At 42.4% G+C, this 20,453-nt stretch overlaps 1 protein-coding gene across 3 annotated transcripts in view; it reads right to left on the bottom strand.

The window, feature by feature from the left end:
- Window positions 1–20,453, bottom strand: part of LOC111973216 (transcriptional activator GLI3) — a 183,134-nt gene that overhangs the window by 137,715 nt on the left and 24,966 nt on the right. For all 3 annotated transcript variants that reach the window (XM_024000506.1, XM_070446741.1, XM_070446740.1), the window contains exon 2: window positions 5,557–5,730. In XM_024000506.1, coding sequence (XP_023856274.1) covers window positions 5,557–5,689 — 133 coding nt within the window. In that variant the 5' untranslated portion in view covers window positions 5,690–5,730. The remainder of the gene's footprint in view (window positions 1–5,556; window positions 5,731–20,453) is intronic.

Here is a 20,453-nt window from a genome sequence, read left to right as displayed (position 1 = left end):
GATCACAGTTGTCTGGAACAGCTGGTGCTCTCGTGCATGCTTCAGTGTTGCTTGCCTCAAAGCGTGCATTGAAGTCATTTAGCTCATCTGGTACGCTCGCGTCACTGGGCAGCTCTCGGCTGGGCTTCCCTTTGTAGTCTGTAACAGTTTGCAAGCCCTGCCACATCCGACAAGCATCAGAGCATGTGTAGTAGGATTCAATCTTAGTCCTGTATTGACCCTATACTTGTTTGATGGTTTGTTAGACGGCATAGCAGAATTTCTTATAAGCGTCCGGGTTAGAGTCCCGCTCCTTGAAAGCGGCAGCTCTACCATTTAGCTCAGTGCGTATGTTGCCTGTAATCCATGGCTTCTGGTTGGGGTATGTACGTACGGTCACTGTGGGTACGACTTCATCGATGCACTTATTGATGAAGCCGGTGACTGATATGGTATACTCCTCAATACCATCGGATTAATCCCGGAACATATTCCAGTCTTGGCTAGCAAAACAGTCCTGTAGCTTAGGATCTGCGTCATCTGACCATTTCCTTATTGAGCGAGTCACTGGTACTTCCTGCTTTAGTTTTTGCTTGTAAGCAGGAATCAGGAGGATAGAATTATGGTCAGATTTGCCAAATGGAGGGCGAAGGAGAGCTTTGTATGCATCTCTGTGTGTGGAGTAAAGGTGGTCTAGAGTTTTTTTTTTTACTCTGGTTGCACGTGTGAAATGCTGGTCAAAATTAGATCAAATGGATTTAAGTTTTCCTGCATTAAAGTCCCCGGCCACTAGGAGCGCCGCCTCATTTCTTTCATTTATATAATATAATGATCAAGCCACTCAAAAAAAATAAAAAATAAAAAAAATAAAAAGAGATTTTATATCATACAGGTAGCATAGTAAATCTAAAGAGAGAAAAAGTGATAGATGAAATGTGGAGAGCAGTGATGGTGGCAGTTAGTGTTACGGGTTAGGGAAAATAGGATTTTGAATGGGAATCAATTGTTTGGTCCCCACAAGGATAGTAAAACAAACGTGTGTGTGTGTGCGTGCGTGTGTGAGGAGGGGGGCAGGAGGACACTTTGGAGAAAGTTGATTATGAGTCCCATCAAGTGATCAATGATTTCATTAATAAGACGGATCGCAAGGCTGTCATACCACTGACAGGGTGCTGAGGGATAATCCGCTCCCCATGCTCCATTTTCCCCAACGCCCGGAAAACTGGCCTCTCTCCTCCCCTCCTCCCTGGCCCTCCATTCCTCCAATATTTCCAGACACACGGAACACCACGGAAAAGGGATGGGAGCAGAGGTGGGGGGTTTGTCTTGATGGGGGTGAGGAGGTGGGGGAGAGGGGGGCAATGAGTAAGGAACGGGGTGAGTGAGGGAGGAGAAGAAATGTGAAAATCCATTTTGAAACCCATTTTCAATTAGGGTCCACAAGCTGTTATCACAGGTGTCGCAGAATGGGGGCCCCGTAAGTGAAAATGTCTCCTATCCGTTTCTGAAATGAAACCTTATCTGAGCGGCACAAAGATGGCCGGGGACAGCGTATCTGTAAATTACTTTCCATCCCCGCTGTTAAGCGGAAACTTTATTTCTGATAGATGACATCCCCCTTCTATTTACAATTGATCATTTAAATGACTACCTAAAAAGAAGGTGGCCCCTGACTTTTTCTTCTTTATCTCTCCCCTCCTCTCTCTGCATCTCCCCTTCTCCTCTCCTCTCTCTCTCTGAGGTTTTGTATGTTTTTAAAAGCAGTCAACAGCTCTTTTTCTCTCCTAAACACTTTTGCCACGCTTTCCGTTTGGGTTAGGGATTTCGCTGGTAACCTTCTACATGTAAGCAGAAAATTCCTTCCTCTTTAAAGGCTCAACTTTTGGGCCTCTGAGACCCCTGCTCCTGCCCTTCCAAGCGTGACCGTTAAAGGCATACTTCAGGATTTTGACAATGAAGCCCTTTATCTACTTCCCCAGAGTCAGATAAACGTACGTATACTATATTTATGTCTCTGCGTGCAGTTTGAAGGAAGTTGCTAAATAGTGTTAACCCAATTGCTAACTAGCGCTAGCGCAATGACTGGAAGTCTATGGTAACTGCTAGCATGCTATAAGATATTATAGACTTCCAGTTATTGCGCTAACACTAGTTAGCGTTGGCTCGCAAAATTACCTCTATTTCCTTCATACTGGATGCACAGACTTAAAAATGGTATCCATGTTCATCTGACTCTGGGGACGTAGATAAAGGGCTTCATTGCCAAAATCCCAAAGCACCCCTTTAAAAGGCTCTGAGTCCTTCCTTCATAAATTATTAGGTTCACAGCAGAGGAGGCTGGTGGGGGGAGCTATATGAGGAGGGGCTCATTGTAATGGTGGCTGGAATGGAATCAATGAAATGGAGTCAAACACTTTGTTTCAATGTGTTTGGTACCATTCCATTGATTTACATTCCTTGCCTTTACAATGATCCCGTACTCCTATAGCTCCTCCCACTAACATCYTCTGGTCTACAGAAAACCCTGCTACTTTAGGGCATGCATTCCACTACAATTTCCTAAACTAGCTCGCTAACTCAAACCCTCACTTCCCCTCTCTCGCTCACTCTTTCCCTCTCTTCTAGCCCTCCCTCTCTCTCACTCCTCTTTGTCCCTCTCTTCCCTCACTTTCCTAATTCAGCAGCATCCATATGAAAAAAATCCAAGGAACCATCCAACCAGAAACGTTTCTTTTTTTTTCACCCTCTCTCTCCTCAATCAATAAGCGGGGGCCTTTCCCTCCCTTCTTTTCTAGTTTTTTTTTTTATTAGCAAATTATCCCATGACGACAGGATTTATTCAGCCAAAGAGCATGGACATCTTTTTTTGGAAGGCCCGGGGAAACAACAAAAGAATCAGGAGACTTTGTGGTCCACCTGCCTGGAGAATGATGAGGGTGGGGGGAGGTCTCCCCCTTGCCCCTCCTAAAGAACACCAATCACAGCATTGTTGTGGCTCAGTCGGCCCTTTTGAGCTGTCAGGCCAGGGGAGCTGGCGAAAAGATGAATAGTACACGGGATGAAGCCACCATTTAGCCAGCCATGTGGGAACGCTAGCTAGCTAGCTCCCCCTCCAAGACTCCACATTACAAAGCCAAGCAAGCTCTCTCAACTCCGACAAAACTTACATAGACGAATAAGAGAGGAAGAGAGAGTGGAAGAGAGAGGATTGCACGTTGGCAGAAAAGAGAGGGTAGTAGGATATGGAAAAGTGAGAGAAAAGAGAGGGTGAGAGATGAGAAAATAACGAAGGAGCAAAGAAAGGACAGAAAGGAAGTAACAAAAGTTTTCCACTGTTCTGATTTTTATTGAGTTAGGGAACTGCTCAGAACATATGTACACACACTGTTACATAGTGTATGTGTAAACTAGACCAAGGTCTCGGGTTTTAACTGAATATAAGTACTGTGTTTTTAATCGTGATTACAAACCACAACTAATTTACTTGTGTTATCTATACACAATATAAAGAACCAAAACCTTCTAATCTTTAGAAAGAAAAAAGTTATATTTATGTCTTTGTTCTTTGTGTTCTGGAATTAGATTTGGGAGAGTGGTTAGTAACGTCATGAAGTCAATTTCGTCACACAAAAAACATTGCCTCCATTTCATATGAAAATTGGAGTCATTTAATCAAATTATAACCTCCAGGACTTGCCAACATTTGAATCAATTAAGTCCCCCAAAAACTTGGACTTTAGACACAAAACCTATCAGGCGAGGTTTTCCAGAAAATGATTTCCATATGCTTTAATCACAAACAAAACCCAAACACGCAATCGTGTAGTAATTGTATTGCAACAGAAAACACTTCAGAGAGGCCAAAGCTAAACAGCCCATAAGTCCACCAATAACTGCTCCTCCTATTTCTTTTTTACTTTTTGCTAGCTTTTACTTCTTCCGTTCTAATCTTAGCGTGCTGTGGTGGAGGGGTGTCCTACAGGGTTTCCCCTGTGTGGGTTCAGGGGCCACTCCTCTGCAGCATGATGGGGGAAATATTCACCTGGGCCTTCCTGAGAAGAGCCAGCCACTGGGGTTCCACAGCTGCTCACAATTACCTTTTGTTTGTATGGGGAAGGAGTGGGGACAGGGGGGCTACAGGGGTTAAAGTTGACAGGGGTGTAAGGTTACACCTGATAAGATGTTATGAGTTCTGGGGCAACTTGGAGAATGTGCTGTCATTAGAACCTGCACAAAAAATGTGTAAGCTATCTCTTTCTCTGTGGATAAGTATGATCCCTCATTCCTCCTATCGTTCTCTCTCTCTCTCTCCTGTGATCTTGGATAAGAATAGTATCTTTCGTTTCCCTACTCTTTAACCCCAGGTATGGCCCCTTGTGTAGGTTCAGATCATTGMGGGAGTACGTTTCCAAGACAAACGTTACGTTGTTAGTAGGAGTAATTACCAGAGCATGACAAAGAAAAATGCACAATCACCAGAATCAAATTACATCCATGCATTTTACACACCGCAAAACTTATTTTTGTCTTCCATCCTTTAATGAATAAAATAGTTTTGCCATATGGGAATGAGTAAGAGGGACAGTGTTCCCGAGATGCATTCCCCCCTACACGCCACCCCACCCAACTTCCTGCTATAACTCCCATATGGAGAGAGAGAGAAAGAGAGAGAGAGAGAGAGAGAGAGAGAGAGAGAGAGAGAGAGAGAGAGAGAGAGAGAGAGAGAGAGAGAGAGAGAGAGAGAGAGAGAGAGAGAGAGAGAGAGAGAGAGAGAGAGAGAGAGAGAGAGAGAGAGAGAGAGGCAGACCCTCAGAGTCATTAACCCTCTCCTGGGGTGTTTGAAGTCTCCCGCCACGGACCTGGAAAGATAACATTTCACATCCTACAACTCAGATGGAAACCAAGGGTGACAGAGTGCTCTCTCTCTCTTTCTCCACGGACAACCCTAAATCTACTCCACCCCCCCACCCCCGAACCTCCCCGAACCCTTCCAATCCTCGATCCCCCCCAACCCCCCCACCCACCAAAAAAAACTTCACTCTTACAGCTCAGGCTAATGAGCACAGCTGCAACTTAAGTCATGGTCATTTGTCCTCTAGGTTTGTTATGACTTTTGTCTGGCAGTCCCAGTCACTCCTGGAGAAAAAGTTATCTTGTTATCTAATATTCTTCATTTCTGCAGCTGTGTTGTGAGGGGCAAAAGACTGAACAATGAAAATATTTTGTCGTGTATTCAAGATGTTGCATATGTTGCATATATGATTGTTGTGTATGAACTCAACTTTCTCCAAAAGGGACTGACCTTGTTTTCAACATTACACATGATTGAGTTTGTAAGTATATGATCCATTCACATCTTGCATTCCACTACAAACAGCATCCTAAATGAAGAAACACCAATATCTTAACTTTATGACCAAACCATTCAACTCCTTGCAACTTCCTGTTCGGAGTGAGACAAGACGAGAAAGTGACAGGAGAGAGATGGAAGGGACCAGTGAGGATGAGAACAAGAGAGAGGACCAGAGAGGGTAAGGAAGGGAGGAAGAGGAGGTAAAAGCTGGAAACAATCCTTACCATTGGATGTCGTGCTGGAGGCCACAGCCTTCTCGCTGATGTCGGCGGACGTGGACAAGCCCTTGGTTGCCACGATGGTCTCCACCTTCTTCTTCTTCTCAGCTGCAGAACTGGCCTGGGACTGGGTTTCCATGGCGACTGCTCATTCCTCAGCACCTCATGGAGACAGGACACCTGGGGCGTAGGGAACAGGTGTACAAGAAGATGTCAACAAGAGCAGACCTACAGTGAAATGTCCCATTGCAGAGCTTTATTAAAGCACACTGTCATGCTACAGACTTTCCGAACATTCTCTCCAGATTCATTGGTCTTCCAGTGATGATTGTCCAAGGAGTGTCTATCATAGTAAAAACTCTTAACACTTTTGTTTTGTTTAAAGCCTCAAGAAATTGTTAAACTGACCAATTCTTTAACAAGACAAAGCGTAATTAAGTGTAAAGACATTGTTGTTGCATTGCTCGAAAGGTTAATGTCACACTCTCTCAACAATAGAGTTGCAACAGTATCCCACTGGGCAAAAACAGGTTGAATCACCTCAMCCCCAAAAATCTATGTGATGACATTGAATCAATATGGAAAACTAACTGGATTTGCAAAAAGTCAACAACTTAAGGGCATTTAGTCTTTTTTTCAYCCAATATTTAACCAAAATCCAATGACATGGTGACAACCAAATGTCAATAAAAACTAGACGTTGAACTGACATCTGTGCCCAGTGRGATGTCTCCACCTCTTGAGAAACAAACTGTATGAAGGCAWGAAATCTAAAAGCCTTCAAGAAAACAATCCCATGGAACTGGTGCTTCATGTTTACTGACCTCTAACCTCTATACCATAAGGAAGTCCTTCCAGTCAATCCCCTTTTATCCCTGGCCACAGAGAGGGCCATGGGTCAATCCACCAGCTCCACTCTGTTTATTTTCACTCATGATTGTTATGTTTGATCTTCCCACTGCCCTCTCAATGCACCCAATGGGCCTTAAAGCATGAATCTTCCAACCGGGATTTCTATAAAAACCTGGGATTTTTTTAAAGTTAAGATCATTTTGCAACCTTACAAATGGACCAGCTAGCTAACTTCTCATCTCACCCAATTTTGAACTATGACATAGTAAACTTCCGGTAATGTTGGAGAATTAAGTTCGATACATTTTATTTAAAAGTATATTAGTTAAAGAAGTTGCTGTTCAGTAGGTTCAGGTTATGCTGTATCTTAGAGTACATGGAAGTGAAGGTTGTGGATAGGTACGTACGGATAATTCCTCCTCTTCCAGAGAGAAAGAAGAAACCTTCAGGGGATACTACAGAGAGGGAAACATTCACAACCTCAAAAAATTAAGGCTCGTCTGTGGTGCTTTTGGGAATATCATGGTGCCTGGCAATTATTCCTTCTCTCAAAGAACAAACGTTGTTTCGGTTAATGCTGTCTCTCCATTTTGAAGGGCAAATCTGGGTTTGGTACATAGATTTTTGGACTAGAATCTCAGATTGCCCCTTTAAGAGATTCAGCCAACAGTCTATGGTAGCAAACCGTCTCAGTTCAGTTCAGAACCTCTATTTGGGTCAAGTCATCCCTGAACCCTAGCCATGGAGACAGCAACCAAACATTCTAAACAACAACATAAAACATGGGATCATTTAAATCCACTGCAAGCCCATCACTTAGACCCCGAAACACATCATTGTTCAAGGATAATTGCTGGAAATATTTAGTCTGTGCAACATTTCTTTCAAATAGAGTCCTAATTGCCTAACGATACTATTTAATTGCCTTCCATCCCATAAACACTWGCAGATTAGAAAGAGGGGGGTTGGTGAATAGGGCTGAAATACACAGGGCGGATGTTGAATTGACAGGAGAAGGGGATGGTGTTACCAAAACTCTCCTGGGAGGGCGGTGTAGAGGGGGAGGGGGGGGCAACTTAAGACAAACAAGGTGCACTTTGTTTGTTTTTTTTCAACCCTCCTGCCGTCCATTCTAAGCCGACAACAACATCTGTAAGCAATCGTGGATTGCCCCCCCCCCGCCCCCCCAAAAAAACAAAGCACAATTACTCCCTGACCAATCAAGACAGAATTAAACAAACTCTTCCTCTAATCAGTCCCACATGAATACATGTGTACCATGTCACTCCAGACCTAATTTCTATCTTTCTACAACAGATCTCATCTCAAATCACTGGTACGCATTTGATGTGTGTTTTAGTTTTGGGGTTAGTTTCAGAACTTTTTTCAATTTTTGTAGAACAACAAGAGTGAGTGAGTGTGTATGTGTGAGTTCCTGAGCACTCGATCGATTCAGGTCCTGGGTTGAGAGAGACAGCAAGCCACTCACCCATTTTCATTGGCCTGCAACCATAGAAACTCAAATGTGAGGCACTCCTCGACTGACATTCTGTCTCTGGCAGAGGGGAGATCAGACAAAGGTTTTTTTTCTGCCCTCTTTTAAATTGCACCGTTCTGACGATTGAACTCCTTGCAAAAGAGAAGACGAAGGGAAAAGAGAAGAAAAAGGAGAAACTTGTTTACACCCTCAACCTGCTGGTGCTTTTGCCAGTGTTTGCGTGTGTCCCCTGCGTGGGTGCGAGGTGCGTGCCAGCATGAGTATGTGTGCTTGAGCTCCCTTCCTTGTTTGAACCTATAAACCTCTCTACCTCCCTCCCCCCAGGTGAGTCAGAAAAGGTTGGAAGGGAGGAGGGATATTCAGATTCAGAAGAKAAATATATTGGGGGAGGAGTGTGGGGTGTGGAGAAAAGCAGGGGCATACACATTCCATTGGTAGAACAAATATTCACAGCTCCTGGCCACTCAAGCGTGGCTGACCACCCTTTTGTGTTGCGAAGCATTCAGAGCAGTCCATGGTTTTAGAGACAGCAATTAAAAGCAGGACCTTTTCCCCCATAATCCCTCTGACCTGGACACCACCACTACACCCAATCAGCCCATCCTGCAAGTGTTCCTCTCTCTCTCTCTGTCTGTCTGTCTGTCTGTCTCTTTCTCTCATTCGGTTTTTCTTTTAACCTTCTCTTTCCACTTCTTGGTTACTTTTATCAGTCTTCACACTCAAGCAATGCTGTCACGCCCTGACCTTAGAGATCCTGTTTATGTCTCTATTTTGGTTTGGTCAGGGTGTGAGTTGGGGTGGGTATTCTATATTCTATTATTTGTATTTCTATGTTTTGGCCGGGTAGGGTTCTCAATCAGGGACAGCTGTCTATCGTTGTCTCTGATTGAGAACCATACTTAGAAAATATCAGAAAAGCGATTACTCACCGCGGACTGGAATAAACTTTTTCCTTTAACGAGTCTGACGAGAAGGATTTCCTGCTTTCACTGGAACAAGCCCAGATCCACGGAAAATAGGCCGCAGATCGGGCATCCTTCTGAAAATGCTGAGGCGAGCGAGTAAACTCCCACTGCCTTCCATTCTTCTCGCTAACGTGCAATCATTGGACAATAAAATTGATGAACTACGATTCAGATTATCCTACCAACGGGACATTAAAAACTGTAACATCTTATGTTTCACCGAGACGTGGCTGAACGAAGATATGGACAATATAGAGCTAGCGGGATTTTCCATGAACCGGGAGAACAGAGACGCTACCTCTGGTAAGACGAGGGGTGTCTCTTTTTTGTCAATAACAGCTGGTGCGCGATGTCTAATATTAAAGAAGTCTCGAGGTATTGCTCACCTGAGGTAGAGTACCATATAATAAACTGTAGACCGCACTATCTACCAAGAGAGTTCTCATCTGTATTATTCGTAGCCGTCTATTTACCATCACAAACCGAAGCTGGCACTAAGACCACTTTCAACCAACTCTATAAGGCCATAAGCAAAGGAGAAAATGCTCATCCAGAAGTAGCGCTCCTAGTGACCGGAGGCTTTAATACAGGCAATCTTAAATCAGTTTTACCAAATTTTTACCAGCATGTCACATGTGCAACAAGGGGGGAAAAAATCCTGGAACACCTTTACACCACACACAGAGATGCATACAAAGCTCTCCCCCGCCTGCCATTTGGCAAATAGGACCATAATTATATCCTCCTGATTTCTGCTTACAAGCAAAAACTAAAGCAGGAAGTACCAGTGACTCGCTCAATACGCAAGTGGTCAGATGACGCGGATGCTACACTACAGGACTCTTTTGCTAGCACAGACTGGAATATGTTCCGGGATTCATCCAATGGCATTGATGAATACATCACCTCAGTCATTGGCTTCATAAATAAGTGCATTGATGACGTTGTCCCCACAGTGACTGTACGTACATATCCCAACCAGAAGCCATGGATTACAGGCATCTGCATCGAGCTAAAGGCTATAGAGCTGCCGCTTTCAAGGAGCAGGAGAATAATCCGGACGCTTATAAGAAATCCTGCTATGCCCTCAGACTAACCATCAAACAAGCAAAGCGTCAATACAGGATTAAGATTGAATCCTACTACACCGGCTCTGACGCTCATCGGATGTGACAGGGCTTGAAAACTATTACGGACAACAAAGGGAAATCCAGACGCGAGCTCCCCAGTGACGCGAGCCTACCAGACGAGCTAAATGCCTTTTATGCTCGCTTCGAGACAAGCAACACTGAAACATTCACGAGAGCACCAGCTGTTCTGGATGACTGTGTGATTACGCTCTCGGTAGCCGATATGAACAAAACCTTTAAACAGGTCAACATTCACAAAGCCACTGGGCCAGTCGGATTACCAGGACGTGTACTCAAAGCATGCGCAGACCAACTGTCAAGTGTCTTCACTGACATTTTCAACCTCTCCCTGACCGGTCTGTAATACCTACATGTTTCAAGCAGACCACCATAGTCCCTGTGCACAAGGAAGCGAAGGTAATCTGCCTAAATGATTTCCGCCCCGTGGCACTCACGTCGGTAGCCATGAAGTGCTTTGAAAGGCTGGTCATGGCTCACATCAACAGCCACCATCCCGGACACCCTAGACCCACTCTAATTCGCTTACCGCCCCAACAGATCCACAGATGATGCAATCTCAATCGCACTCCACACTGCCCTTTCTCACCTGGACAAAAGGAACACCTATGTGAGAATGCTGTTCATTGACTACAGCGTTCAACACCATAGTGCCCACGAAGCTCATCACTAAGCTAAGGAATCTGGGACTAAACACCTCCCTCTGCAACTGGATCCTGGACTTCCTGACGGCCGCCCCCAGGTGGTAAGAGTAGGCAACAACACGTCTGCCACGCTGATCCTTAACACTGGGGCCCCTCAGGGGTAATACAGTACCTGGATTATCAGTGGGGCCCAGAGTTTTTCSTGACTTTGTGACCCCCTGACCAGGATAAACTCTGGGCACTAGTCATAACCTAGCCTTGTTATAACCATTATCATTATATAATAAGTCATAAGAATGTCATATTTTAAGTACCTACAGGATGTGCCATTTATGGAAATTCCAATCTAGTCCAGGAAATGCTAATGTTATTTTTCTATCTCAGGATTTATCTCAGGGAGGCGCATACACTGAGTGTACAAAACATTAAGGACACCTTCCTAATATTAAATTGCCCTCAGAACAGCCTCAATTCGTTGGGGCATGGACTCTACAAGGTGTCGAAAGCGTTCCACAGAGATGCTGTCCCATTTTGACTCCAATGCTTTACACAATTGTGTCAAGTTGGCTGGATGTCCTTTGGGTGGTGGACCATTCTTGAAACACACAGGAAACTGTTGAGCATGAAAAACCCAGCAGCGTTGCAGTTCTTGACACATACCGGTGCGCCTGGCACCTACTACCATACCCCGTTCAAAGGTACTTCAATATTTTGTCTTGCACATTCAACCTTTGAATGGCACACATACACAATCCATGTCTCAATTGTCTCAAAGCTTAAAAATCCTCCTTGAACCAGTCTCTGCCCTTTCATCTACACTGATTGAAGTGGATTTAACAAGTGACATCAATAAAGGATCATTGCTTTCACCTGGTCATTCTATGTCATTGAAAGAGCAGGTGTCCTTAATGTTTTGTATACTCAGTGTAAATATTATGCAGTTCTTTTGAAAGTCATGATACTGTATGTACTGTAGGGCATCTACCCTAAACCTTAGCTGCAGAGAATACATACTAATCTACTTACATGTCATTAGAAAATCAAATATTTCACCACATTCGCRTGAGATATCAMAAAAATAACCAACATTTTACGGAGGCTGTATAATGTTCATTCTCGCTGTATAACAGAAGGGCTGGTCTTTGCATACTCAGTAAGCACCTTACAAAAGAARTCATTATGAACCACGCATCGGTTGAAGTCGTTACCCAAAATAAATCCAAATTTCATATTAATGTTTATTCCTTGAGATGACTGTCCCACACTCAATTAGTGTATGGAGAATGAAAGGGTGTATCTTTATTTGTGTGCCACCATAATCCTTTCCCGCAGAAAGGGGGGTGACTAAACAGGTTAAAAAYACCACTATTCAGACTGTTGCTAAGAAAAATAAACATTCTTATTTTATAAGCACATTAAGCAAATCAATTTAACATAAATTATACACTTTGATGACAAAGGCTCTGAGTTGAAAGTCATTTGCAAATGGTGTACATCAAAGGCAAACACCAAAATAAACTTTTCTCTTTGAGGGTCTTCACACTAACTAAACTTTTTGGAAAAAATACTCTGGACTACACATATACTGGAATGTAAACTTGCGAACTTGTCACGTCTGGACGACACTCGCCCAACAGTTGCCCCCCTCTAAGCAGGGCAGTGTAAACAGAATTGTCTCATTGAGTCAACACTCTTACAGTATTTCTTTTAATAGTATAGCAATGTTTTGAAACAGCTGAAATGTACAGACATTTTCCTTAGTTTTAAACTTGTTTTATTGAGTTTTTACCTGAAATTGTAGTAACAACCTGTTACATTCTGAAATGGTCGCCGTAGCTTTAAATCTCAGTCATTTTTTTTTACTTGCTTACACTGTATGGAGGACCAAAGCTGCCATAATTAGAATTAAATGAATAAATAAATAAATACACACATAAATACATAAATAATTATTTTAATTCATGTTATTCATTTATATAATTTCTTTATTTCTGTATTTCTTCCTCCAATATGATAATGAGGGCGGGTCAAGCAAATGTATGTGTGTGGTATCTAACACACCATTGGTTGATCAATGTCACGGCACGTAGATCGATTGCATTTGCCTGTGCTGCGTTCAGTATGACAGAACATGTTAAAGGTTTAAAGGCTATGTTTCCCATTAGAACCCCCCAAACAATAATGTGTCGCACATATAGGTACTGTATGTATTAATATGTCACTTTATGGGGGGAAATTGGAAATAAAATCTATTATATGCTGCTGTGCACCATAAAAACATAGAAAAGAACAAATGGAACACTGGCATTGCTTGACATCGAAACTGGTGAACAGTTTTGGAACACTGAGCCATTGACTGCCTGCCTGCACCATGTGTCTGTGGGCTCCTGTGTGGCGCAGTGGTCTAAGGCACTGCATCTCAGTGCATCGAACCAGACACCCTGGTTCGAATTCAATCACAACCCGGCCGTGATTGGGAGTTCCATAGGGCGACGCACAAATTGCCCAGCGTCGTCTGGATTTGGCCGGTGTAGGCTGTCATTGTAAATAAGAATTTGTTCTTAACGGACTTGCCTAGTTAAATAAATGTAAAATACTAGTGGGTTGCATTTGACAATAAGGCACTGGACTACAGCCATATAGTTTTGAACCTAGAAGACGACCAAGAGACGGAGTTGTCGACCGGGATGGGCAAGAGGAATGTCCAGAAAAGCATGGAAAGCTAATGTTACTGAGGATCAAGATAGCTAGCTAACTGATAAAGTCCAGTTGGCTAGCTAGCTGCATTTTACAGCGAGACTCTCAGTTTTACACTTAGCTAGCTGGCTAATTAACTAAACTGCAATTTTCATAAACCATTATAATCTAGCTTGCTACGGTCGTCAAATAGCTGTCAGATGTAAAGCAAGCAGGATCGGGGCATGTCAGAAGCGACGCTTGTTTCCTAGCTCATGCTAACTACATCAGTTATTAAGCAATAGAGTGGACACTAAATTAATAAGCTAGCAGCTAGCTAACTACAGTCAAATAAGGAGGAGCATGTTGTCATGATCGAATAAGTCAYCTATGTGAAGCTAGCCACAATATGGATTAGCCACAATACTGGAATTTGCTGTTCGCCTAAGCAATTGTTAGTGAGATGAGAATATAAATAATATCTTTGCTAGCTATAAATTCAAATGTATGCCATGTAATTTGTCATAGCCTTTATCCCAAAATGGCATGCATACTTTTAAATCAGATCTATTGCTGTCATTTACATACATGAATGTGAAATAGGCAAACGCATACATGAATCTTAAATACAGGTAAGATTTGCTTTTGTTAATCTCTGCAGGTTTGTCATCTGATTTSTTGGAGCCTGGTGGATATGGATGCAACCATACAACAAGGCAGGACATTTCTCTGCATCCAGGTTGAGGTTTGCTACCAGCAGGAACATGGAACACTATGTCATGATACTAGGCAGGAGGCCCTGGGCCAGTAGGAGGTCAGAGGTGAGGGCTCTCTCTCTTTCTAGCACTCACTACCTCTATCCATCTCTCTCCAGGTACTACAGAGACAGAATGGTCCAATGACCTCCACAGCCTTCTGACCAACTACCTGTGATCTCTCCAGAGCACAGAGAAGTAAGCTACACTCACAATAGTATACTTGATGCACTATGCAAATCTCCTTCACTGTAACAGTTTGCCTGTGTGATGACACAGCATATTATCCACAGCCACTGGTTGGATTGGATTCACTGTACTCAAGCCAAAACTCATGCTCTCTCCTMCCTGTAAARGTYTCCCAGACTCTAGAGCAGCACATCAAACAACRCATAAAAAACCTGCCACCCTGTTATCAGCTACAGTTGAAGTCRGAAGATTACATACACTTAGGTTGGAGTCATTAAAAMTCGTTTTTTAACCACGCCACAAATGTCTTGTTAACAAACTATAGTTTTGGAAAGTCGGTTAGGACATTTACTTTGTGCATGACACACGTAATTTTTCCAACAATTGTTTACAGACAGATTATTTCACTTACAATTCACTGTATCACAATTCCAGTGGGTCAGAAGTACACTAAATTGACTGTGCCTTTAACCAGCTTGGAAAATTCCAGAAAATGATGTCATGGCTTTAGAAGCTTCTGATAGGCTAATTGACATACTTTAAGTCAATTGGAAGTGTACCTGTGGATGTATTTCGAGGCCTACCATCAAACTCAGTCCCTCTTTGCTTGACATCATGGGAAAATCAAAAGAAATCAGCCAAGACCTCAGAAAAAAAATGGTAGACCTCCACAAGTCTGGTTCATCTTTGGGAGCAATTTCCAAACGCCTGAAGGTGCCACATTCATCTGTACAAACAATAGTACGCAAGTATAAACACAATGGGACCACGCAGCCGTCATACCACTCAGGAAGGAGATGCGTTCTGTCTCCTAGAGATGAACGTACTTTGGTGCGAAAAGTGCAAATCAATCCCAGGACAACAGCAAAGGACCTTGTGAAGATGCTGGAGGAAACAGGTACAAAAGTATCCATATCTACAGTAAAACGAGTCCTATGTCGACATAACCTGAAGGGCCGMTCAGCAAGGAAGAAGCCACTGCTCCAAAACCGCCATAAAAAAGACAGACTACGGTTTGCAACTGCACATGGGGACAAAGATCGTACTTTTTGGAGAAATGTCCTCTGGTCTGATGAAACAAAAATAGAACCGTTTGGCCATAATGACAATCGTTATGTTTTGAGGAAAAAGGGGGGGGGGGGGCTTGCAAGCCGAGGAACATCATCCCAACCGTGAAGCACAGGGGTGGCAGCATCATGTTGTGGGGGTGCTTTGCTGCAGGAGGGATTGGTGCACTTCACAAAATAGATGGCATCACGAGGGAGGAAAATTATGTGGATATATTGAAGCAACATCTAAAGACATCAGTCAGGAAGTTAAAGCTTGGTCACAAATGGGTCTTCCAAATGGACAATGACCCCAAGCATACTTCCAAAGTTGTATCAAAATGGCTTAAGGACAACAAAGTCAAGGTATTGGATTGGCCATCACAAAGCCCTGACCTCAATCCCACTGAAAAAGCATGTGCGAGCAAGGAGGCCTAAAAACCTGACTCAGTTACACCAGCTCTGTCAGGAGGAATGGGCCAAAATTCACCCAACTTATTGTGGGAAGCTTGTGGAAGGTTACCTGAAACGTTTGACCCAAGTTAAACAATTTAAAGGCAATGCTACCAAATACTAATTGAGTGCATGTAAACTTCTGATCCACTGGGAATGTGATGAAAGAAATAGAAGCTGAAATAACTMATTCTCTCTACTATTATTCTGACATTTCACATTCTTAAAATAAAATGGTGATCCTAACTGACCTAAGACATGGAATGTTTACTAGGATTAAATGTCAGGAATTGTGAAAAACTGAGTTTAAATGTATTTGGCTCAGGTGTATGTAAACTTCTGACTTCAACTGTATATGCAGACAATTCCCGAGGAAGGATACAACTACCAAGGCTTTCAAAGGCCACATTTTGGGGATGACCAAATGCAAGTTTTGTATAAACTCATTTTAATTTTGTTAGATTACAAAACAATAACTTTTTCATAGCATGTTTGTCACTAACTTTTACTAACTTGTGTGATAAGTTAAACACATAGACAACACTTGAAGCGTATGATTCGTAAATGTCCAGGGTGAAAACATTTGTATTCATGTATACCAGACATCACACAGGCGTGTCAAATACAATATACAGTACCAGTCAAAGGTTTTCCTTCATTTTGACTATTTTCTACAGTGTAGAATAATAGTGAAGACATCAAAACTATGAAATAACACATATGGAATCATGTGGTAACCAAAAAAGTGTTAAAGAAATCAAAATATATTTTATATCAGAGATTCTTCAAAGTAGCCACCCTTTGCCTTGATGCCAGCTTTGCACACTCTTGGCATTCTCTCAACCAGCTCTATGAGGTAGTCACCTGGAATACATTTCAATTAGGTGTTGTGTCTTTCGCTATGCCGGATTAAGTTATATGACATGCTATYCTATAAAATCCCTTCTCTGTAATTAATATTACCTGATTGAGCTAATCATGTAAATGTAATTAACTAGAAGGGCGGGGCACCATGAAATAATATTTATAGAGCAGTTATCTTCCGAGACCTAGTAATATTTTACATCAATAGCAGTCAATATTAATCGTCACCTTATTTCAGTCTCATCTGAAAGTTGTAAATTCWTGGTTATCTTCACGAACCCTGGCTAGTTGAATCAGCAATACAAAATTGGGTTTAATTATTTATTTACTAAATACCTAACTAATCACACAGAATTACATATACACAGAATGAACCATACATTGATGACAAATTATGTCATAAAGGAAAACGTCCCTAGCGGACTGAACAGATATGACAGCTGGTTACCCAAAGAAAAGGGGGTTGGGTTTGAGTGAAAGAGCGGGAAGACTGAAGAACAAAGGGAGAAGTGATGTCTCTATCGGGCCGTAGGCAGCTACTCTATCGTAAATACAGAATCTTATGCATTCTAAATTACCGCCCATTTGGAAAAGGAAAATGCAATAAATATTTACTCTGAGCTGCGCTTCAATAGGTTGGTGGTAGATGGAAGGCCGTGTTGCTCAACAGAGTCCCTTGTCCTTTGAAGAGTGTCTCTGGTGGTGAACATGAAACGTTGTAGTGTCGGCGTTGTGTGGTAACGGGATACTCTGTCCGTCCTTTCCTAGCCCACGTTTACAGCGGCCGCTGCTAACTCAACGGCTAGGAAGTATCACTTCTGTAGCGAATAAGAGTTCAAAGTTCATACCATTCGCAACCAAAGCTCACGCTGAGGTTGGGTTCGTTCTGTAGTTATTATCTGAATCCTTCTGACATCGGATCGTCATCCTAATGTACCCGGAACAGAAGGTCACATTTTCGTCAAGGGCTTATATAGTAGAGGGAGAAGGGTGTGTTTCATAGTTTTATAACCCATGTCTCTTCACAGGAGCGGGCCACTGATTGAGCAGAGCCCTAACCTTATGAAAACCCAAATCTCTCATTTGGAAGCTAAAATTAAATTTAATCTTTTCACCAATAATTTTATATTTAAACATTTGAATTGCACAACAATTCCATATGAATCTGATAACTATAATGTGTAGACTTTCCCAGATACAGTTTAGGTCGTCCTGTCATCAGTCATAATGTCTCAGATGACAACCGAACTGACATCATATTCATTAAGTACCAACGCATATTTTCAACTGGTTCTATTACCGAAATATGGTTCCTTTCCCTCCACTTGTTTGATGTTCCCAGACTCTCTATGTTTAACAAAGGCTATTCAAGAGAGAGAGGGAAGGGAGAAAGGCATTTATGGGGGGCCAACGTCATGACAGGCCAAMGTCATGACACAGGTGTGGCTTGTTAAAAGTTCATTTGTGGAATTAATGCATTTGAGACAATCRGTTTTGTTGTGACAAGGTAGGGGTGGTATACAGATGATAGCCCTATTTGGTAAAAGACCTAGTCCATATTATGGCAATAACAGCTCAAATAAGCAAAGAGAAACAACAGTTCATCATTACTTTAAGACATGAAGGTCAGTCAATCCGKGTTTCTTCAAGTGCAGTCGCAAAAACCATCAAGCGCTATGATGAAATTGGCTCTCGTAAGGACCGCCACAGGAAAGGAAGACCCAGAGTTACCTCTGCTGCTGCGGATAAGATCATTAGAGTTACTAATGATTACTAGCCAGAGATTAGATTACTAGCCAGAAAAATTGTAGTCCAAATAAATGCTTCACACAGTTCAAGTAACAGACACATCTCAACATCAACTGTTCAGAGGAGACTGCGTGAACCAGGCCTTTATGGTCRAATTGCTGGAAAARAAACACTACTAAAGGACACCAATAAGAAGAAGAGACTTGCTTGGGCCAAGAAACACGAGCAATTGACATTAGACGGTTTCAGTCACAATTTGCTTTTACCATAGTGTTCTATAGTAGCTTTAGTATGGTAGCTAGTGTTAGCCTAACACATAGGCGAAATTCCCACAGGGTATGGGGGACTTGCTAGCTAACTTTAGCTAGCTGAGTAGCCTAAATGATAATATGAATGACACTGTATGATAACGTTACTGTATTTTTATAATCTTATGGGAGGGGTAAACATTCTTTATTGATGTGCTAACATTACTTGATCATGAAGCATGTTGTAAATTTTAGTTAGCTAGGAGTTAGCTGTGTATTCTCAGCTAATTTGATGTGTACAGATGAGAAAATAAGCCCTTTAATTGTCTGCACATGCTTGTGGATTGTTTTATTGTTCAAGAGTGTAATATGGTTTGGTTGCATTATTCAATATTGTAATAGGTTTTAGAAGAAGAGTTGCTATGATTGTTAAATAGTTGGTGCTTGATAAGTTTGCCCAATCAAATGATTTGTTTCAGAGAGTTCTGTGATGAGGAAGAGACTAAGTACTAGTGGCTACTGTGATATTTAAGGTCAATTTGAGCTGCGGACCAAGAATGTTGCATTGCCAGCCACCATAAAAGGTAAAGCAAGAATGTAATGTGAATTGAAAAGTAGAAATCTCTTTCGCCACTTTGCTACTCAGACTCTCCTTCATCTCTCGTAGTGGGAATAGGGCCATGGATATTTTTTTTATGCAGTGGGGTGTTTTTTACACCGGGTTAAACAACAAGCTAAAAAAACATTGCCTTTGAAAAATAATTTTCTTTCTGCAACTGCTTAACTTCTTATGGCTGCAGGGGCAGTATTGAGTAGCTTGGATGAAAGGTGCACAGAGGTGCCCAGAGTAAACGGCCTGCTCCTCAGTCATAGTTGCTAATATATGCATATTATTATTAGTATTGGATAGAAAACACTCTGAAGTTTCTAAAACTGTTTGAATTATGTACAGTGGGGAGAACAAGTATTTGATACACTGCCGATTGTGCAGGTTTTCCTACTTACAAAGCATGTAGAGGTCTGTAATTTTTATCATAGGTACACTTCAACAAAAATCCGGAAAATCACATTGTATGATTTTTAAGTAATTCATTTGCATTCTATTGCATGACATAAGTATTTGATACATCAGAAAAGCAGAACTTAATATTTGGTACAGAAACCTTTGTTTGCAATTACAGAGATCATACGTTTCCTGTAGTTCTTGACCAGGTTTGCACACACTGCGCAGGATTTTGGCCCACCTCCATACAGACCTTCTCCAGATCCTTCAGGTTTCGGACCTGTCGCTGGGCAATACGGACTTTCAGCTCCCTCCAAAGATTTTCTATTGGGTTCAGTCTGGAGACTGGCTAGGCCACTCCAGGACCTTGAGATGCTTCTTACGGAGCCACTCCTTAGTTGCACTGGCTGTGTGTTTCGGGTCGTTGTCATGCTGGAAGACCCAGCACGACCATCTTCAATGCTCTTATTGAGGGAAGGAGGTTGTTGGCCAAGATCTCACGATACATGGCCCCATCCATCCTCCCTCAATACGGTGCAGTCGTCCTGTCCCCTTTGCAGAAGAGCATCCCCAAAGAATGATGTTCCACCTGCATGCTTCACGGTTGGGATGGTTCTTGGGTTGTACTCATCCTTCTTCTTCCTCCAAACACGGCGAGTGGAGTTTAGACCAAAAAGCTCTATTTTTTGTCTCATCAGACCACATGACCTCTCCCATTCCTCCTCTGGATCATCCAGATGGTCATTGGCAAACTTCAGACGGCCTGGACATGCGCTGGCTTGAGCAGGGGGACCTGCGTGCGCTGCAGGATTT

This window comes from Salvelinus sp. IW2-2015, linkage group LG14 (assembly GCF_002910315.2).
Source record: "Salvelinus sp. IW2-2015 linkage group LG14, ASM291031v2, whole genome shotgun sequence".
Taxonomy (NCBI): domain Eukaryota; kingdom Metazoa; phylum Chordata; class Actinopteri; order Salmoniformes; family Salmonidae; genus Salvelinus; species Salvelinus sp. IW2-2015.
Note: the sequence above shows the minus strand (reverse complement) of the source record. Positions and strands in the feature narration are given on the sequence as shown.